Source organism: Syngnathus typhle, linkage group LG2, assembly GCF_033458585.1.
Source record: "Syngnathus typhle isolate RoL2023-S1 ecotype Sweden linkage group LG2, RoL_Styp_1.0, whole genome shotgun sequence".
Classification (NCBI taxonomy): domain Eukaryota; kingdom Metazoa; phylum Chordata; class Actinopteri; order Syngnathiformes; family Syngnathidae; genus Syngnathus; species Syngnathus typhle.
The window spans coordinates 23,392,327-23,411,916 of record NC_083739.1 but is presented as its reverse complement, the minus strand read 5'-3'; the positions used below and the strand labels follow the sequence as shown (position 1 = coordinate 23,411,916).

At 43.6% G+C, this 19,590-nt stretch overlaps 1 protein-coding gene across 14 annotated transcripts in view; it reads left to right on the top strand.

Moving 5' to 3' along the window:
* The first annotated feature begins 7,098 nt into the window (after positions 1-7,098).
* irak1 (interleukin-1 receptor-associated kinase 1) overlaps positions 7,099-19,590 on the top strand; it is a 36,872-nt gene continuing 24,380 nt past the window's right edge. For 8 of the 14 annotated variants that reach the window (XR_009717977.1, XR_009717974.1, XR_009717967.1 and 5 more), the window contains exons 1-5: positions 7,104-7,471; positions 10,245-10,412; positions 10,483-10,602; positions 14,345-14,418; positions 14,485-14,664. Coding sequence is in view for 6 of the 14 variants with exons in the window: in XM_061298195.1 (XP_061154179.1) it covers positions 7,360-7,471; positions 10,245-10,412; positions 10,483-10,602; positions 14,345-14,418; positions 14,485-14,664 (654 nt within the window). In the remaining 8 variants the exon portion in view is untranslated. Of the gene's footprint in view, positions 7,472-10,244; positions 10,413-10,482; positions 10,603-14,344; positions 14,419-14,484; positions 14,665-19,590 lie in introns of all 14 variants that reach the window. The other 6 variants (XR_009717979.1, XR_009717976.1, XM_061298204.1 and 3 more) reach the window with 4 other exon arrangements.

The window sequence follows — 19,590 nt, the reverse complement described above, 5'->3', positions numbered from 1 at the left end:
CGTGAATACTGAAATGTCGAGTTGAGTGGGGAAGGCGTGCTGTGATCTCGCGAGATGTTGACCCAGCGTTTAGGAATAACGGCGTCATTAAAAGGAAAACCTAATAAATAGATTGTAGTTTTCAGGCAAAGTTTAAAAATTACAGTGTTTTGTGAGCCTGTGTGTGTGTGTGTGTGTGTGTGTGTGTGTGTGTGTGTGTGTGTGTGTGTGTGTGTGTGTGTGTGTGCGTGTGCGTGTGTGTGTGTGCGTGCGTGTGTGCGTGCGTGCGTGTGTGTGTGTGTACGTGTGTGTGTGCGCGCGCGTGCGCGCGAGAGTGAGCGAGCGAGAAAGACAGAGAGAGAATGTTATTCTAACTTTGATCCCTGTCCCCCAATTTCCAAAATCCTATCCTTGAGATGGACTGGTTAGCACGTCCGCCTCACAGTTCAGAGGGTGCGTGTTCGATTCCACCTCCAGCCCTCCCTGTAAGGAGTTTGCATGTTCTCCCCGTGCCTGCTTAGGTTTTCTCAGGGCACTCGGTTTCCTTCCACATCCCAAAAACATGCATGGTAGTGAAGGAATGGGGTCGAAATATAAAAAGTCCTGCCTCGCTACAAAAGCAGATATGCTCAAACCTCATTGAATAAAGTACATAAGCAGACAAGTATATTCACATATTAAATCAATAAAAGAAACATTTTAAGCTTATAATTATACCTACACACCAAATCAATAAAGAAGACATAACTAGACATTTTTGATAGGTGGTAATGACAAAGGTTTTTATAACTTTATGATCTGATATATATTTCTGAGCACTTTTAAATATTAATTTTTTTTTTATATATTGCCTGAATAGCCTAATGACCCTTAAGGAACTGTTTAATGCATGCCTGATGATTTTCTAAATCACGGACACTGCCAAAGTACTCTAGAATGTTCAGTACTTGATTGTATCTTGTGTTTTGACTAATGCTAGACGCCAGTTTTCGATTACTACTGAACGTTCTGGACAGAGGGAAATATTTTGCCTAACAAAGAAAAGATATGGTTGGAAGTAGGGGTGTAAATCGCGGGTTTTGTCACGATACGATATCATATCGATACAAAGAACTACGATACGATATTTGCCGATATCTTAAAGCCTGCTGAGATTCATTCACGATATATCGCGATATAGTGCTCTACGATCGTTTTGTTTTTTTTTAAATAAAAAATATAGAACAATATCCTGATTTATAACAATTCATACGCAAAATCAACAAGGTACTGCAAACTTTATTTAGGAAATTACAAGAGTATTGCAGTATACAAAGTGCTTATTTTAACACTGAACTTTGATGTCGTGTTTTTTCTTTAAATGTGCGGCGAGATTTGTGGTTCCTGAATATTTGATCACCGCATGGCAGGATTTACAAACTGCACGTGTCTTGTCCGTTGAGCCATTTTTTCTTTGCAATCCAAAGTGCTTCCAAACGAATGACTTGAAGCCTAAAGGGGAGCAAATTTCCTCATCTTTTTGGACACTAGCCATAGCACCAGCCCAGGAGCCGCATACTAGTTGTCGACTCCCCTTTCACGTGCCTGCTCTGCTCACAACACAACAACGCCGGGCGCACTGCTCCTGGAAAGAGGAAGCGAGCAACAATGAACTGGATTTCAAAATAAAGTCGCGTCTAATGTCCGAGGTCAAACACGCCGATATAAATCGATGTTTACGTTTAGCATCGATGCCAATAAATCGTAGAGCATTATATCGATTAATCGATGTGTATCGATGAATCGTTACACCCCTAGTTGGGAGCATGATTAAACTAAGAATATGATGACGTAAGCAAGTTCATGGAGTATCAAAAGAACAAACAAACAAAAACATGGTAAGTGGTGAGTACAAACTTTGCATAGTCAGGGAACATTAATAAATTGATGATGTCAGCCAAAAGCTCACACAATTCCGTACAAAATGACAAAATTGAAAGAATGACGAATGGATGAGGTGCGACAAATTGTATGTGCAAGAATGGAGCAGAATATTTACAGGAAGGTCATTTGGAGATAAAACCAGCAGGTGCCAGAGGGAGACAGGCAAGAACCCGGCCAAAGATGATCGCCAAGGCCGAAAGACGGGATGGAAGACAACAGTCCCCACACACACCGAATCGCCCATAATCAGCACCCACCCCCACGGAACCAGCTCTCACCGAACCACCACGCACTCCCATGGAATCAAAATCTCCTGCAAACTTGCCCCACCCCAAAGACTCATCACCCATCAAACTCGGCCCACACCGGCATGTGCAACTGAATATAAGATGACCAAAGAACCTTGAACGTTGCCTTTTCGAAATGGAGACTTTCTGCTCTTGAGCATGGTCGCACGGAAGGCCCAGCGCTGTATTGTACTTTCCTGAAAACAGAGCTTTCTTAACAAGAATTGTGATTGAACTCAACCAACCTGTGTAAATCTATAATGTTACGTGTGGTGTCCCACAGCGATCGGTACTCGGACCAATTCTATTTAATATTGATATGATTCCGCTTGGGGACATAATACGTAAATATAATATTAGTTTTCAATGTTACGCGAATGACACCCAATTATATATGCCGTTATCGATGACAGATCCGCGGGACTGTTGTAATCTTGAGGCGTGCCTTGCAGAAATCAAGCAATGGATGTCTCTCAACTTCCTTTGTCTTAACCCAGATAAAACTGAGATGTTGATAATTGGTCCAACTCATTATCAACACCTATTTAAGGAAACCACTATAACTTTATAGTGCGCCCACCTTTGCACGGATCTTCAACCGTTCTCTGGAGCTGTGTGAGGTGCCCTCGTGCTTCAAGAGCTCCACCATCGTTCCAGTAGCCAAGAGGCCCGCCATCACAGGTCTGAATGACTATAGACCCGTCGCACTGACATCTGTGGTCATGAAATCGTTCGAGAGGTTAGTGCTGAACCACCTGAAGGAGGTCACGGGCCCCCTGCTTGACCCCCTCCAGTTTGCCTACCGGGCAAACAGGTCAGTGGATGATGCGGTCAACATGGGACTGCACTACATCCTGCACCACCTGGACACCCCAGGAACGTACGCCAGGATCCTGTTCGTGGACTTCAGCTCGGCGTTCAACACCATCGCCCCTGACATCCTCCAACAGAAGCTCATCCAGCTTGCGGTGCCTGCCTCCACCTGTCGGTGGATCACCAGCTTCCTGACCAACAGGAGACAGCGTGTGAGGCTGGGGGGCATCACATCTGACACCCGGACCACCAACACTGGAGCCCCTCAGGGTTGCGTCCTCTCCCCACTGCTCTTCTCCCTCTACACCAATGATTTCTCCTCAGGTGACTCCCCTGTGAAGCTCCTGAAGTATGCAGACGACACCACTCTCATCGGACTGATCCAGGACGGTGATGAGACTGCGTACAGACAGGAGGTGGAGCGGCTGGTCCACTGGTGCAGTCAAAACCATCTGGAGCTGAACCCGCTCAAGACCGTGGAGATGACAGTGGATTTCAGGCGAGACCCTTCACCACTTTTACCCCTCACTATCCGCAGTAATACTATTCTTTCCACAGACACCTTCAAGTTCCTGGGAACCACAATCTCTCGGGACCTGAAATGGACCGGCCACATAGACTCTGTCCGGAAGAAGGCCCAGCAGAGGCTGTACTTCCTGAGACAGCTCAAGAAGTTCAACCTGCCGCGAGAGCTTCTGAAGACCTTCTACACTGCCATCATCCAGTCTGTCCTCTGCACCTCCATCACTGTCTGGTTTGGATCGTCCTGCAGAAAAGATCATTGGAATCCACCTCCCATCTATCCAGGACTTGTACCTGTCCAGGACCAGGAATCGGGCAAGGAACATCTCTACAGACCCTTCTCACCCGGGTTGCAGTCTGTTTGAACTACTCCCCTCCGGACGGCGTTATAGAGCTCGGTACGCCAAAACCAGCAGACACAGAGACAGCTTCTTCCCCCAGGCTGTTGCTCTGATGAACTCACACCACTCATAGAGTCTCAGAGACATTACTGTGCAATAACATCCTGCTCCTCACACCTTTTTGAATTTGTCTACACTGTTTTTGCCATTATTCACATGTCCTGAATGTTGTTAGTCACCTAAATGTTGAACAGAGGGTGTGTTTCTACCGAAGTCAAATTCCTTGTTTGGCACGCTCAAACATGGCGAATAAAAAACTCTTGAATCTTGAATCTTGAATCTTTAGATAACCGTACTATCACTCAGAGCGATACTGTAACTAATCTTGGGGTAATATTTGACCAAACGCTCTCCTTTCAAAAGCACATTAAGAATATAACCAGAATTGCGTTTTTTCACCTTCGTAATATTGCTATGATTCCTCCGATCCTCTCGACCGGTGATGCGGAAACTATTATAGTACATGCGTTCATCACGTCGCGCCTGGACTACTGTAATGCATTATTCTCTGGTCTTCCTAAGTCCAGCATCAAAAGTCTACAGTTAGTACAAAATGCTGCTGCAAGGCTGCTCTCACGGAGAAGAGAATTTGATCACAGTACCCCAATATTAGCCAACTTACATTGGCTCCCGGTCCATTGAAGATGTGACTTCAAGGTTCTTCTATTAACCTATTATAAGGGATCGGAGAGTACAGCCAAGTGCGTGGCGACAGAGACTTTATTGTGTGTGTGTGTGGGGGGGGGGGGGGGGGATAAGATGGGAACAGCTGGCGCTGGAGCGGCGATCTGGCTGGGAGGAACAAGCAATTCTGCGGGATCTCTGAATTGTCAAGTGAGTCAGTTTCTCAGGGACAGATGAGCGAAGCAGCATCACAGGACATACTGACACTCGGGTCTGCGCTGGCGGCGCTAATATGAGCCATGGAAGGTGGCGTTGATTCCACTGACAGGAGGGGCGTGGTCCTGTCAGAGGTGGCGCCAGCACGTGACACCTATAAATCACTGCATGGCTTAGCGCCTCCATATCTCGTCTACCTAGTTGTTCCTTATGTTCCGTCTCGTAACCTTCGTTCGCAAAATGCTAGTCTTTTAGTGACACCGAGGGCCAAGAAAATGTCTGCAGGGTCTAGAGCATTTTCTATTCGGGCTCCAGAGCTTTGGAATGCCCTACCAATGGATATTAGAACTGCTATCTCACTAGAAACATTTAAGACACATTTAAAGACACATTTCTATGATATGGCCTTTAATTAACCTGTAGTGGCTGATTCGGCTGGAGTTTGTTTTCGCTCCCTCTCCCCACCCCCCATCCCACCACCCCTCCCCGGCTGGGGAGGTGGTTAGGTGGCACCCAAGCTGACAGCGGCTATCTGGATTCTTGTGGACCAATTCAGGATGAAGGAACTGCAGCTTACCCTCCTCAAATACACTGCCAGGACAATTGAGGGCACCTCTGGCAGCTCTTCGCTTTGACTTGGACATCCACTTTTTCATTGATTTTCATATTATGTATTATTTGTGCCCTCTCTGCATCCATTGCAGCCTGGTGATCCTGAAAGGGCGATTCTTCCATCTGTGGTCCCTTCTCAAGGTTTCTCATTTTGCCCTGGCAGTTTTTTTTTTTAGTTTTCCCTTGCCCTTTTGGGAGCTTAAGATCTGGGGATGCTTTGAGAATAATTGTCATCTTTTTGTCTATGTGAAGCCCTTTGAGACTGCTTGTGATTTAGGGCTATACAAATAAACTTGACTTGATTCAAGATGACAGGCAGTTACTCTAGGAGAGCTGGACAGGGCCGCGGACGCTCCTCATTCCATCAGCAGGACCGATATCTGCTGCTTTGCGCAAGGAGTAACATAGGGGTGTAACGATACATCGATACACATCGATTAATCGATATAATGCTCTACGATTTATTGGCATCGATGCTAAAGGTAAACATCGATTTATATCGCCGTGTTTGACCTCGGACATTAGACGCGACTTTATTTTGAAATCCAGTTCATTGTTGCTTGCTTCCTCTTTCCGGGAGCAATGCGCCCGGCGTTGTTGTGTTGTGAGCAGAGCACGCACGTGAAAGGGGAGGCGACAACTAGTACGCGGCTCCTGGGCTGGTGCTATGGCTAGTGTCCAAAAAGACGAGGAAATTTGCTCCCCTTTAGGCTTCAAGTCATTCGTTTGGAAGCACTTTGGATTCCAAAGAAAAGATGGCTCAACCGACAAGACACGTGCAGTTTGTAAATCCTGCCATGCGGTGATCAAATATTCAGGGAGCACAAATCTCGCCGCACATTTAAAGAAAAAACACGACATCAAAGTTCAGTGTTAAAATAAGCACTTTGTATACTGCAATACTCTTGTAATTTCTTAAATAAAGAGTTTGCAGTACCTTGTTGATTTTGCGTATGAATTGTTATAAATCAGGTTATTGTTCTATATTTTTTATTTTAAAAAAAAAATCGATCGTAGAGCACTATATCGCAATATATCGTGAATGAATCGCAGCAGGGTTTAAGATATCGTCAAATATCGTATTTCTTTGTATCGATATTATATCGTAACGTGTCAAAACCCGCGATTTACACCCCTAAATATATATATATATATATATATATATATATATATATATATATATATATATATATATATATACTGAAGAGAAGCTGGTGGAGCTATATATATATATATATATATATATATATATATATATATATATATATATACGTGTATATATATAATTTATATTAGGGAGAATTTCATTTAGGGGGAAACCGGAGGGAGGAGGCAGTAAGAACGCGAAAATTGGATTGCATACAGGATTAAATGAGACACTGCATAAAATAGGCATACATACTGATGGGAAATGTGAACACTGTAAGGAGAGTGAGACCGTCCAGCATGTTCTGGTGGCGTGTGTTAAGTATGGGGAGGAGAGGAAAATATTGAAGGCAAGCAAAGGTAGCATTTAGAATGGAAAATATTCAGAAGGTTGAGGTAGGAAAAGTTCAGTGTCAGTTATTTGACTTCCTTAAGAAAACCAGGCTAATGGAAAGGATATCGTTGTTTTCTTTATTTAACTTATGTTAGTGTTATTATGTATTCGGTCTTTAGTCTGTGAATGCCGGATCTCTCGTCATATCCTGCTACCCAGTAGATGGCGGTAATGGCCTATACAGCAGGTGGTAAACTGCCAAAAAATAGGAAAGAAGAAGAACAACTTCTCCGAAAGTAACCGAGCAGAACCTTTGGTACTCCTTGAATCGGACAGGTTGGTCCCATTCAGCGCCAATGAATCCGGGTGAGCTAGGCCCGGATGTATGCGCCTCTGCTGGTAGAGCTTGGTGCCGTGAGTCGGACTGTTAGCTTGTTAGCATCTTTGCGCTCCCTTGTCATTCAGTAAACTTCTCATTCAGAGTTGAGGTTTCCTTCAGAAAATGTCCCAAAGAGACGTCAGAAGCTACTTTTTGCACAGTCTACCAGCCACGGTCCACTGGGAGTTCTGCTGCATTATGGATGGGCTATCAGAACTGGACTGGACGCGCTTTGGTGAGACACAAGCCCCGGCCGACATGAAACTGGACGGTGAAATAGAAAAGTCCTTATTCGATTGCATAAATCAGTTCCAACTTGCTTTTAAGGCACTTTTTGGTCACAACCACAACTATAGATTTCATTGGGTCAACATAGCTGAATGCCCTTATTTCATTGAGGAGCTAGCTGTTATTGATGAGGTGAACTATTTGTCTCCCTGACTTTAAATCTAAAGACAACTTCTTGGGTACTGATGAATGAAAAGAACAACTACTTTGATTCACTCTTCTAAAAAGACAATTTTGTTCAAAATTACGTAGATTATATTATTAATAATTAATAACATCGATCTATGCGTTGGCACTAGTCAGTTAATTATTTCTCACAAAAATGATCAGCAATGATTTAAGGATATTATGAACAGGCAGTTTTATGGGCTGGCAGGTGTTTTGCTACCACACTTGCCACCTTGTTGGCAATTAATCCATCAACACTAAATTGAATTAGAATTATTCCTTATATATTTTTCATAGTGTGTACAAGAAGTGTATTTGGAATTTACTCCCACTTCAACACCCGCCCTTCTTTCAAAACAAAATTGTTGCATCCTACTTGTCACCAATGAACTTCTGGATATCATGTGACTGAGCCCTGTGTTAATGTTTATGCCAACATCCTGGCTGCACAGTTATGGGGGCAAAGCTAAGGATTTACCACAGAGTGGTGAAAATCACCTAACATTCCTCCAAGTGAATTCACATCTCACTTTGATGAAAGGAACGCATAATTAGCTGATACATGTACGCGCTGGACAGTTTAGATATTAGAGATCCCTAACAACAAGCACCAGGAGTGGTTTTTACAACAATGACGACAGCAGATGAGGAGAACTTCTATGGGGAGTCTTGCGATTATAATAAGTCTTGCAAGTTTATAAGGTTAGGTTACAGGCTGAAACTTGCATGACTTAATCTTTGAGATAAGCAAATTTGGCACATGCCGGAAGGCCGTCCGCAGGCCCGTGGGGCATCCAGTTCAGTCACTGCAGGTGGGTGAGGAGGGGATGCCAACATGTTGGTGGGCTCCATTGACAGGGTGGATGCGGTATCTCTTCATTGCTGTCAAGTGAGTTCACCGGATGGAGAAGCGTCAATAGTTGCGGGCTCGCTCGCTTCAGAGGGAACCGCGGTGCGAGGCTTGCCTCCGACCGCGGGTCATAGTTGTCTTTCGGTCAGTGCGGTGTGGTGTGACACACAAGACACACTTAGGATCGCCCCCTTGTTAGAATATCATTTTCAAAACTATCAAAAGGAAAAAAAAAAAGTGGAAATGAATTAAAATATGAAAAATAGAATAAAACTACCGTGTTTTTTCATGCATAATGCGCCCCCGTGCATAATACGCACCCTAAAAATGGCATGTCGATGCTGGAAAAAAGCCTGTACCCATGTATAATACGCACCCAAATTTTGACTCTTACTTAAGGCCGTAAACGTAAAATTATTTCAGAAAAAAGATCCTCTTTGGGAACAACCAGATGTTATTCTGCCGGTCAGTATCACTGCGCATGCGCTAGCAAACTCGATAGCGAAGAAATGTTTCGGTTTTGTGTAGGGTACATTATGACAGCAAACGAGCAGGTGATCGAGCAAGCGTCTGATACGAGAGCATTGTGTTCGTATGGAGCGTGTTTGAAGTGAACAGCAGAGAAGAAAGGAACAAGACAAAGTGTTGTGAAATAAAATATTACCTGTAATAGGCATTTTGTTATTTGCTGATTGAAACTGCTAATTAAACTGTGAATTGAAATTAATAGGTAGAGAACTGAACTCTCGCTCTTTATATAGCTGACGTGTCTTGCGCATCCGTTCTGCGCATCTGTAATGGTGGCCTCTGTATGATATCCGGTTTGCGATGGAGAGTAAAAAACAAACAATATTTGACAATAACACACCATCAAGGATTGCACCATTGCATCAAACGATGTGTCGTCAATTATGAATTTTACTGACTAAGTGTGTTGGGCAGGATGGCTGAATGCGATGCGCGATTGACAACAAACAAGAAGAAAGGTGTGATTTCAAGTTTTATTTCCAGGGAGATTTTCTTCAAAAACTGTTGCATAATGCGCACCCCAGATTTTAGGACAATAAATTAGTTAAACTTTGCGCATTATGTATGGGAAAACACGGTAAATACAGAAAACAGAGTCACATCATATTCAAGCAAGTCATTGCCTAACCGGAGTAAATCTAAGTCACAGGCACATATCTAAATGCCCAGTGCTGAGTGTTTATGACTAAAAAAAAAAGAATAATCTAAATATATGGAAATAAACACAACAAAAACATAATACAAAATACAAGTAAAGTTAAATAAAAATAAAAAAGAAATCTGGGTAATACCAATCCTGCCTGGCATTGCAATAGTTGAAAAAAAGCACACCGGGCGCTTGATAGAGTAATATCCTGTCGACCTTGTGCATCTCATTATGTCCTTATCAAAATTAGATGTGAATTTACTTGGAGAGAATTTTGACAGATAAATGCTAGTTTTATTGCTGCTCTCCACTGTCAGTCATTGGTGTGTTGGCGCAACTGGTATAATGCAACTGTGGCTGCGTAAAAAATGCACACAGGAAGTCACATGACACCCAAACTTATGTAGCTGAAAGTTACATTATTAATTCTGTGAGGGAAATGAAGAACTTAAGAGAATACATAAGTATACATAATGCCCTTCTATGACAGTACTTTTTACCCATTTTGGAATGAACTTTCTGTCTCAGCTTCAGAGGTCCTTGGAGATCAAGTCAGCGTGCGATTAGCTCAGAAGAAGGAGATGCGGACAGCCTATGTAATGAACCAATGGGGCAATAGAAACGGACGCGTCGGTGAGCTGCTGGACCTGCTGGAGCATCATCAGCTTTTCCATCCAAGAGACGTGATCCTTCTCTGTGTGTCTTGTGACCTCTGACCTTTGAACTGGTCTTGTGATTACTACTAAATGTCATTTTGACTTCTTAGGGGCGTTGTCTTTGAAGGAGTCTTCACATGCTCTTCCTGTTAGTCTCTCTAACTTTGATCCTCCTGCCAAATCAGTAGTGGCTCCTCTCCCAATGGCAACCAATGTCGTCAGCACTACAGGTAGTACAACATGCGTAGTTGCGCACTGAAGTAAACAATTTACTAAACAATTTTGCTATTATGAGTGTAAAATGGCTTGTTTCATTAATGCACCATCCTCCTGGTTCTGGAGAATATTTCTCTTGCCTCTTATGTCCGCCGTTGTGTCCTCTGCTCAGGGAACTCCTTAAGCCGCTTAAAACAGTAGTCCCCAACCTTTTTTGCGCCACGGACCGGTTACGTGTCAGAAATATTTTCGCGGACCGGCCTTTATATAAATAATACATTTATATGAATAAATAATACATTTATATTAAATATATAAATTTGATGAAATAAAATGATATGAGGGCGGCTCGGTGGCGCGCTGGGTAGCACGTCCGCCTCACAGTCAGGAGGGTGCGGTTTCGATTCCACCTCCGGCCATCCCTGTGTGGAGTTTGCATGTTCTCCCCGGGCCTGCGTGGGTTTTCTCCGGGCACTCCGGTTTCCTCCCACATTCCAAAAACATGCTTGGTAGGCCGATTGAAGACTCCAAATTGTCCCTAGGTGTGAGTGCGAGTGCGAATGGTTGTTTGTCTCCGTGTGCCCTGCGATCGGCTGGCAACCGGTTCAGGGTGTCCTCCGCCTACTGCCCGATGATGGCTGGGATAGGCCCCAGCACTCTCGCGACCCCCGTGGGGGCTAAGCGGTTCAGAAAATGGATTGATGGAAAATGATATGACTGGCGTAAAAACAAGTATAAACGACATAAAAATAAAACTCACCATTACAGTAATTTTCGGACAAAAGGTCGCTCGGAATATAGTGCACAATAACGTGAAAAAAAACATATAAGTCGCTCCGGAGTGTAATTCGCATTTTGGGGGGAAATTTATTAGACAAAATCCAACACCAAGAACAGACATGAACGAGCAACAACAGGCTAAACGATAGGTATGCTAACATGACATAAACACAAACGAAGAGCTGAGAACGGGCCTGACGTAACATTCAGAGTTATTAAAAAAAAAAACTATTACATAAATAACACGTTTATAAAACCATCTGTGTCACTCCAATTCATTAAATCCATCGATCATCCTTTGTCAACAATGGGTGCGCGCCGCTGACGGCGCTTGCACTTCAAAATATTCCACAGGCCCATATAACGATATATAAATTATATATCAAATAACTATTATATAAATAATAATATTATCAAACCATCTGTGCACTCTAAATCATTAAATCCATCGATCAAATTCCTCGTCCTTTGTCAACATCGCCGCGCGTGCGCCCTGACGTCAGCCCAGGGCTCGAAACTAACGATTGCCCGATTGCCCGGGGCAAGTAGCGATGGCAGACGGGCAAGTAGAATTTTTTCCTCACTTGCCCGAACTTGCCCTGCCATAATACCATGTTTTCAAGCTGTAAAAAGACGATTTTGTGCATAATTTCTCGCAACATCTGCCGCTTCTGGTCCGACATTTTGTTTTCTAGGGAGCGGTTAGTTTCTCGTGTAAGTCTGCAATACATTGATAACGGCAAAGCGCTTCGTAATTAAATGCATGCTCTCCCACCCGTCCCTGGCTCTTCTGCGCCTGCGCACCAGCAGAGCTTGTTTCCGGTTGGCGGATACGAAGGCATATGAAGGCAAAACTTATAGTGCTGTCTTTTTTATTGCAAAAATGTGTCGGGCAAGTAAAAATCCACTCCAAAAAAATTCGGGCAAGTAAAATTTTGTTTCGGGCAAGTAAAATTTTCTCCAACTTGCCCGAGGGCAACTTGGGCAAAAAATAAGCTTCGAGCCCTGCAGCCTCGTCGTTATTCCACAGATCTACTATATAACTATATTGTAGCGTTAACAAAGTTCAAGGAAAGACGTGGGTTTGGTAAACGGCTCTTTATTTAACAAAACAAACTTCCAGCCATGTGGCGGCGTAGACTTCCAGCCACGGAGGTGGAAGAGAGATCCATAGAATAGGACCGGGCGTGCGTAAAAGCCATGACCGAGCCCCATCCACCGTCCCCGGACAGCCACCTGGCCGAGCGCCGGCCCCCGACTTCCATCCACGGAGGTGAAAGAGAGCTCCGTAGAGTAGGACCGGGCGTGCGTAAAAGCCATAATAGTTTTTCAAACCTTCTGTGTCACTCCAAATCCTTAAATCCTTCAAACTCTTCGTCCTCCGTGTCACTTAGAAACAAAGCCGCTAATGATGCCAGTAGTACGTGGGGCCCTTCGTCATCTTCGTTATCCCGTGATCAATCTTTGTCCTTTTTGTAAACAACCACTGCGCCGCGCTGCTGACGTCACTTGAAATTCAAATTACAGTAATCCCTTGCTACATCGCGGTTTGTTTATCGCGGTTTCGCCTTTTTTTTTTTTTTATAAATATTTGAAAAAATTCACATATAAGTCGCTCCTTATTATAAGTCGCCACCCCACCCAAACTATGAAAAAACCTGCGACTTATAGTCAGAAAATTACGGAACATTGAATGAGTGGGAGCACTGAGTTTATTTCTCAGAAATGAGCCGGTCCCATCTAGTCGTAATCGGAGACAATGACACCCGAAGTGGTTAAGGTTTGTCTTTTAATGTAGGATGCTTGGTCTCCATGCGCCGAGGCAGTTTTGAAGGCTTCATTGCCTCGTTAAGCTAGCTTGTCGACACATATTATGCAGAGTGGGCTGTGGCAATAAATCCATATTTCCAGAAAGACTGCAGAAATGTTCTTTTAAATGCAGCTTTCCTTTTCTCAGAAGTCTCAGCCTCTTCTTCTTCCGTCTCCTCATTGGGCTTTTTTCCCTTTCCGAAGAAGCTTTCCAAACATCTCTGTTTCTTGCTCATTTTTGCTTGCTTCGCGGGCTTGACTGGGGTGACATGTCACGTGATCGAGACAAGCATCTTGACCTGAACCGACGGATGTAATTGGGAGAGAATTGCCAATATTTTTATATTTTTCAAAAATAAATTCTTACTCATTTTTGCTAGCTTTGCAGGCTCGGCTGGGAAATGTCACGTGACCGGGACGAGCGTCTTGAGCTGAATTAATTGATCGATTTTAGAAATAAATAAATAAATAAATCTGTGCGGCTTGGCGGCCTCGTACCAAGTGACCCACAGACTGGTCCACGGCCCGGTGGTTGGGGACCACTGGCTTAAAAGTCCCTGCTTTTAACAGATCTCATTTTAGGAGCTGTTTTAAGAGCTACAATTCTTCAGGAATCATTTTTATCTTTAGAAAGATCATGATTCTAAAAATGTTTCCTAAAATTTGGCCACCAGGAGCAATCTTTGCACTAATAAACTTGAGGAATAAGGCCCCAGGTGTGAATGTGAAGAATAGCCACGGTATTGGATTTAACTATGAAATAATAATATGCAGTTAACACCAAAAGGAAACAAAACATCCATGTCGCTCCATCCATCCATCCATCCATCCATCCATCCATCCATCCATCCATCCATCCATCCATCCATCCATCATCCATCCATCCATCCATCGTTTATCCTCACATTCACACATATGGAATTTGGTCTTCAATTGACTCCAATTTTTTTTAAATGTGTGGAAGGAAGCCTCCGTCCTAGGAGAATACCCTCATAATCACGAGCTGAACATGCAAACTCCATGCAGAAATTATGACTGAATATCTGAATATCTTAACATTAGTGTGCAGACTGTTGTTCGTTATGAAGTCAGAAAACTTGTTTGATTCAAGGAGCTGGTGATTGCACTGATGAAATATATGTTAATGTTGTTTCACCGTTGCTGAAGGAGGAGAAGGAGCTCTACCTCGACCAGCCCCACCCCCATCAAGTTTGCATTCTTGCCAACCTCGAACCCTACAGGTTTATCAACACTCATCAACAAATGTTAATGATCACAGATGTATCACAAATCCCTCAATCCTCTAGGGCCCCCCATTGGTGGCATCTAGTGATGCCAGCTATGGAGTGATGTGCTGGTCCTATGAAGAGGTGCATGCTGGGACTGAGGGGTTTTCGCCAGCCCTGCAGATCGGTGAGGGGGGCTTTGGAGTCGTGTACAGAGCGTCACTAAGAAACACTGACTGTGCAGTAAAGAGACTCAAACAGGTCAGCAAATTACACACATTACACAATGTTGGGTGGAGTCAACGAACATTTTGCGTGGTATAAACAAGAGTGCAGATAAGCGTTTTGCCAGTGTATATGAGGACAGCAAATTGAATATTGCCCTACGGCAACGTATCAGGGTTACTTAGCGATTTACCGTTTTTTTCCATGTATAGTGCGCCCCCATGTATAATACGCACCCTAAAAATGGCATGCTGATGCTGGAAGCTTGTACTCATGTATAATACGCACCCAATTTTTATGAATTTTTTTAATTTATTTATTATTATTTTTTTTTTAAGTCCCAATGATCGTCACACACGCAGGGAGGCAATGGGTCCCATTTTTATAGTCTTTGGTATGGTCTTAACTAGGCTGGACGTAATTTTTTTTTGTTGGCGTTGATTTCTCCGACTGCCCGTAAACGCACCACCGCGCTCCGTGCGCGCACGGGAAAGAGGCGGCTCTGTATGGGAGAGACGTTGAAGAGGAATAAAAACACCCTTGGAAACCAAAACTTGCCCCTCGTCGTGACTCGGAGCCGCAACAAATGTTTCGGATTTGTGTAAGGTACATTGTGACAGACAGCAAACGAGCAGGTGATCGAGCAAGCGTCTGATACGAGAGCATTGCGGTCGCATGGAGCGTGTTTGAAGTGAACAGCAGAGAAGAAAGGAACAAGGCAAAGTGTTGTGAAATAAAATGCACAGAACGGATGCGCAAGACACGTCAGCTATATAAAGAGCGAGAGTTTTCTTCCTATTAGTTTCAATTCACAGTTTAATTAGCAGTTTCAATCAGCAAATAACAAAATGCGTATTACAGGTAATATTTTATTTCACAACACTTTGCCTTGTTCCTTTGGTCTCTGCTGTTCATCCTAAAACACAAAGGCGCTCTTTAAGCACTGCGACAGTGAGCGCCCGGCGCGCTGCGGTTGCGCGACCGCACCAAATTAAGCTCCCTGCGCAGTGCGCACTGAGGTCCACTTAAATTTTAGAAAGTACATCAGGACTTTAAAAATATCTTCTAAATTTCAGCGACGGCTCTGTCACAATAATCGACCAGCGCGGTGCAGTTGGGCGGTCGGCGGCGCGCTACGGTTGAGCGTTCTCTCTCGCGCTCTCTCTCTCGCTCTCTCTCGCTCTCGCTCACACGCGCACACACGCAAACCGGATATCATAAGGAGGCCGCCATTGCAGATGCGCAGAACGTCAGCTATATAAAGAACGAGAGTTCAGTTCTCTACCTAAATCCGTATTACAGGTAATATTTTATTTCACAACACTTTGCCTTGTTCCTTTCGTCTCTGGTGTTCACTTCAAACACGCTCCATACGAGCGCAATGCTCTCGTATCAGACAAGGCTTGCTCGATCACCTGCTCGTTTGCTGTCTGTCACAATGTACCCTACACAAATCCGAAACATTTGTTGCGGCTCCGAGTCACGACGAGGGGCAAGTTTTGGTTTCCAAGGGTGTTTTTATTCCTCTTCAACGTCTCGGTGGTGCGTTTACGGGCAGTCGGAGAAATCAACGCCAACAAAAAAAATTACATCCAGCCTAGTTAAGACCATACCAAAGACTATAAAAATGGGACCCATTGCCTCCCTGCGTGTGTGACGATCACTGGGACTTAAAAAAAAAAAAAAAAAAAAATTACAAAATTTTTGTACCCATGTATAATGCGCACCCCAGATTTTAGGACAATAAATTAGTTACATTTTGCGCACTATACACGGAAAAAAACGGTAAACAAAAACAAAGACAGATTTCCATTCATTGGCAAGCAATGGGCTGTAACACTCATTAGCAAGTGGTAGGTGCAAGGGACAGCTTGAAGGTCATATCTGTTATCAACATTGCACCGTACATTGAAACGTAACCAGAGGGATTATTTCGGCAAATACAAGACTGGACACAAAAATGGGGGCACCGGATATTTATCAAATTTTACAATAGTGCTCCCTTTCCTATCAAGACTACAAGGCGGAACTTCCGGAGGTCCACTTTAACAAAGACGTCTTGAACAAATAGGCCCTTGACAACTTGATAGGAACACAATGCAGCAATTGAAAGAAAGCAGGGAACTTAATACAATCAAACTGACGGAACAACGAGGAATACCTGAACACACGGGGTTGGAGAGCTCTGATTGGGCAATGCAAGGGAACAGGTAAACGAGCGCAGGTGGACTCAGTAACCGAGACAGACGCATACAAAAGGAACACAAGGAAAACATGAAACAATTCTAAATCAAAACCAAATCAAAGACAAATCATGACAGTGACTACCTAGCTAGCTAGTTATATTAAAGCTAACTAGTTACTAACTAGCAGGGGTCGCTGATAGTGTAGGGTAGGGGTGTCCAAACTACGGTTGGCCCGCGGTCCAGTTTTTATTGGCCCGCAGCAAATTCTGAAAACATAATTGAATATGGCCCGCACGAGAAGCTTGAGCTCACTTCTCAGTTTCCACACTAGATAGAGCCCGCCACACAAAGCGTTTGACGTCCCATTAGCAACCCCCCCAGTATTATGCAAAAAATACGGTACTATGCATGTTGCTTAGTGCGACTTCTGGCATTTCTGTTAATGTTCAATATTCTGTGTTCAACAGTGTGGTGGGACAGTTGGATGTCTAATACCGTTCGTTTTTAGTTTGTCATTTTCAGGAGACAAGATTTCAACAATGTCACTGAGGCATTTTTTAACGAACTCCCCTTCATTGTAGGGCTTTTTAGCCCGTGCAATGTTCCAAGCCAGTTGATACGATGGAAGAAAAACAGATTTTTGGGAAAAACTGTACCTGTTTTTCCGCCTGACTTTTCAATGTCCAACTTGCGCTTGCGAAATTCAGTCCCTTTTGGAAAGTCCTTATCGACGTTAGCATAGAGTGAGCTGAAGTGGCGCTAAAGATTTGAAGCTTTGAAATGCGCTAATGCCGTCTGACATATCAGGCAGAATGGCTTTCCATTACGTTCAACAAAAGAATATACACTTTCCCACTCTGTCAAAAACGACCGGTGTTCATCTTCATATTTTCGTTTAGCTGTACATTTTTTCCCTGCCATTTTGAGAGCGAAATTGTTTGCTCGAATGGGTTTGCCCCTCCCACTTTGCATGCGCGTTTGACGAAAATACCAGATTGAACTCAAGCGAAGCGAACATGCACAAAAAAAAACACAAACACAAATGTTGATATGAACGTAAAAGAGCCGCATGCGGCTCGGGAGCCGCGGGTTGGGCAGGCCTGTACATACTGCCTTGGATGACTAGTATACCGAAGTACCGTATTTTCCGGACTATAAGGCACACCTAAAAACCTAAAATCTTCTCAAAAGCCGACAGTGCGCCTTATAGTCCAGTGCGCCTTATATATGGATCAATTGATGAATTTGTTGATCCATACTGGTTGTACACAGTGCTCTGCCAAAATGTTTTAGTACGTTTTAGTATGACTAGTAAATTACAAGGTCGCATCGCTTCCCAACATTACGGTAACTGTAGTCAGGGGGCGTCACCGAATAGCTGTTGTACCCGTGAGGCTATTTCATTTCAAAATAGGCTGCTCCGTTAATGTTTCGAGTAAATTTACGGATTGATATGGAAGGGAAACATAGGTAAGAAGTACCAATGTGTTAGATCGAACTTTAGTCAGTTCCGATCATTTTATAGGAGATCGTTTGAGAAACGCGATTGTTTACACTTTGCTGAGGCTCATGGGAGATTGCGAGCTGAGGCTCATGGGATTTTGCGGATGGCTAATGCTATAACGATAGCTGCTATACGCACCAAGCTATTTCATGTCAAAATAGGCTGCTCTGTTAATATTTCGAGTAAATCTACGGATCGATATGGAAGGGAAACATAGGTAAGCAGTACCAATGCGTTAGATCAAACTTTAGTCAGTTCCGATCATTTTATAGGAGATTGTTTGAGAAACGCGATTGTTTACACTTTGCTGAGGCTCATGGGATATTGCGAGCTGAGGCTCATGGGATTTTGCGGATGGCTACTGCTATAATAATAGCTGCTATACCCAGCAAGCTATTTCATGTCAAAATAGGCTGCTCTGTTAATGTTTCGAGTAAATCTACGGATCGATATGGAAGGGAAACATGGATAAGTAGTACCAATGCGTTAGATCGAACTTTAGTCAGTTCCGATCATTTTATAAGAGATTGTTTGAGAAACGCGATTGTTTACACTTTGCTGAGGCTCATGGGATATTGCGAGCTGAGGCTCATGGGATTTTGCGGATTGCTAATCCTATAACAATAGCTGCTATACGCAGCAAGCTATTTCATGTCAAAATAGGCTGCTCTGTTAATGTTTCGAGTAAATCTACGGATCGATATGGAAGGGAAACATAGTCAAGTCAAGTCAAGTTTATTTGTATAGCCCTAAATCACAAGCAGTCTCAAAGGGCTTCACATAGACAGAAATTGACAATTATTCTCAAAGCATCCCCTGATCTTAAGCTCCCAAAAGGGCAAGGAAAAACTTAAACACCCCTACCGGGGGAAAATGAGAAACCTTGAGAAGGGACCACAGATGGAAGGATCCCCCTTTCAGGATCACCAGGTTGAAATGGATGCAGAGAGGGCTCAAATGATACAACATGAAAATCAATGAAATAAAAAGTCAGAGCAGAGGGCTGCCGAAGGAGGCCTCAATTGTCCTGGCAGTGTCTTCGAGGAGGTTGAGCTGCAGTTCCCCCATCCTGAATTGGCCCACGAGAATCCAGATAGCCGCAGATAGGTAAATAGTTCCAATGCGTTAGATCGAACTTTAGTCAGTTCCGATCATTTTATAGGAGATTGTTTGAGAAACGCGATTGTTTACACTTTGCTGAGGCTCATGGGATTTTGCGGATGGCTAATCCTATAACGATAGCTGCTATACGCAGCAAGCTATTTCATGTCA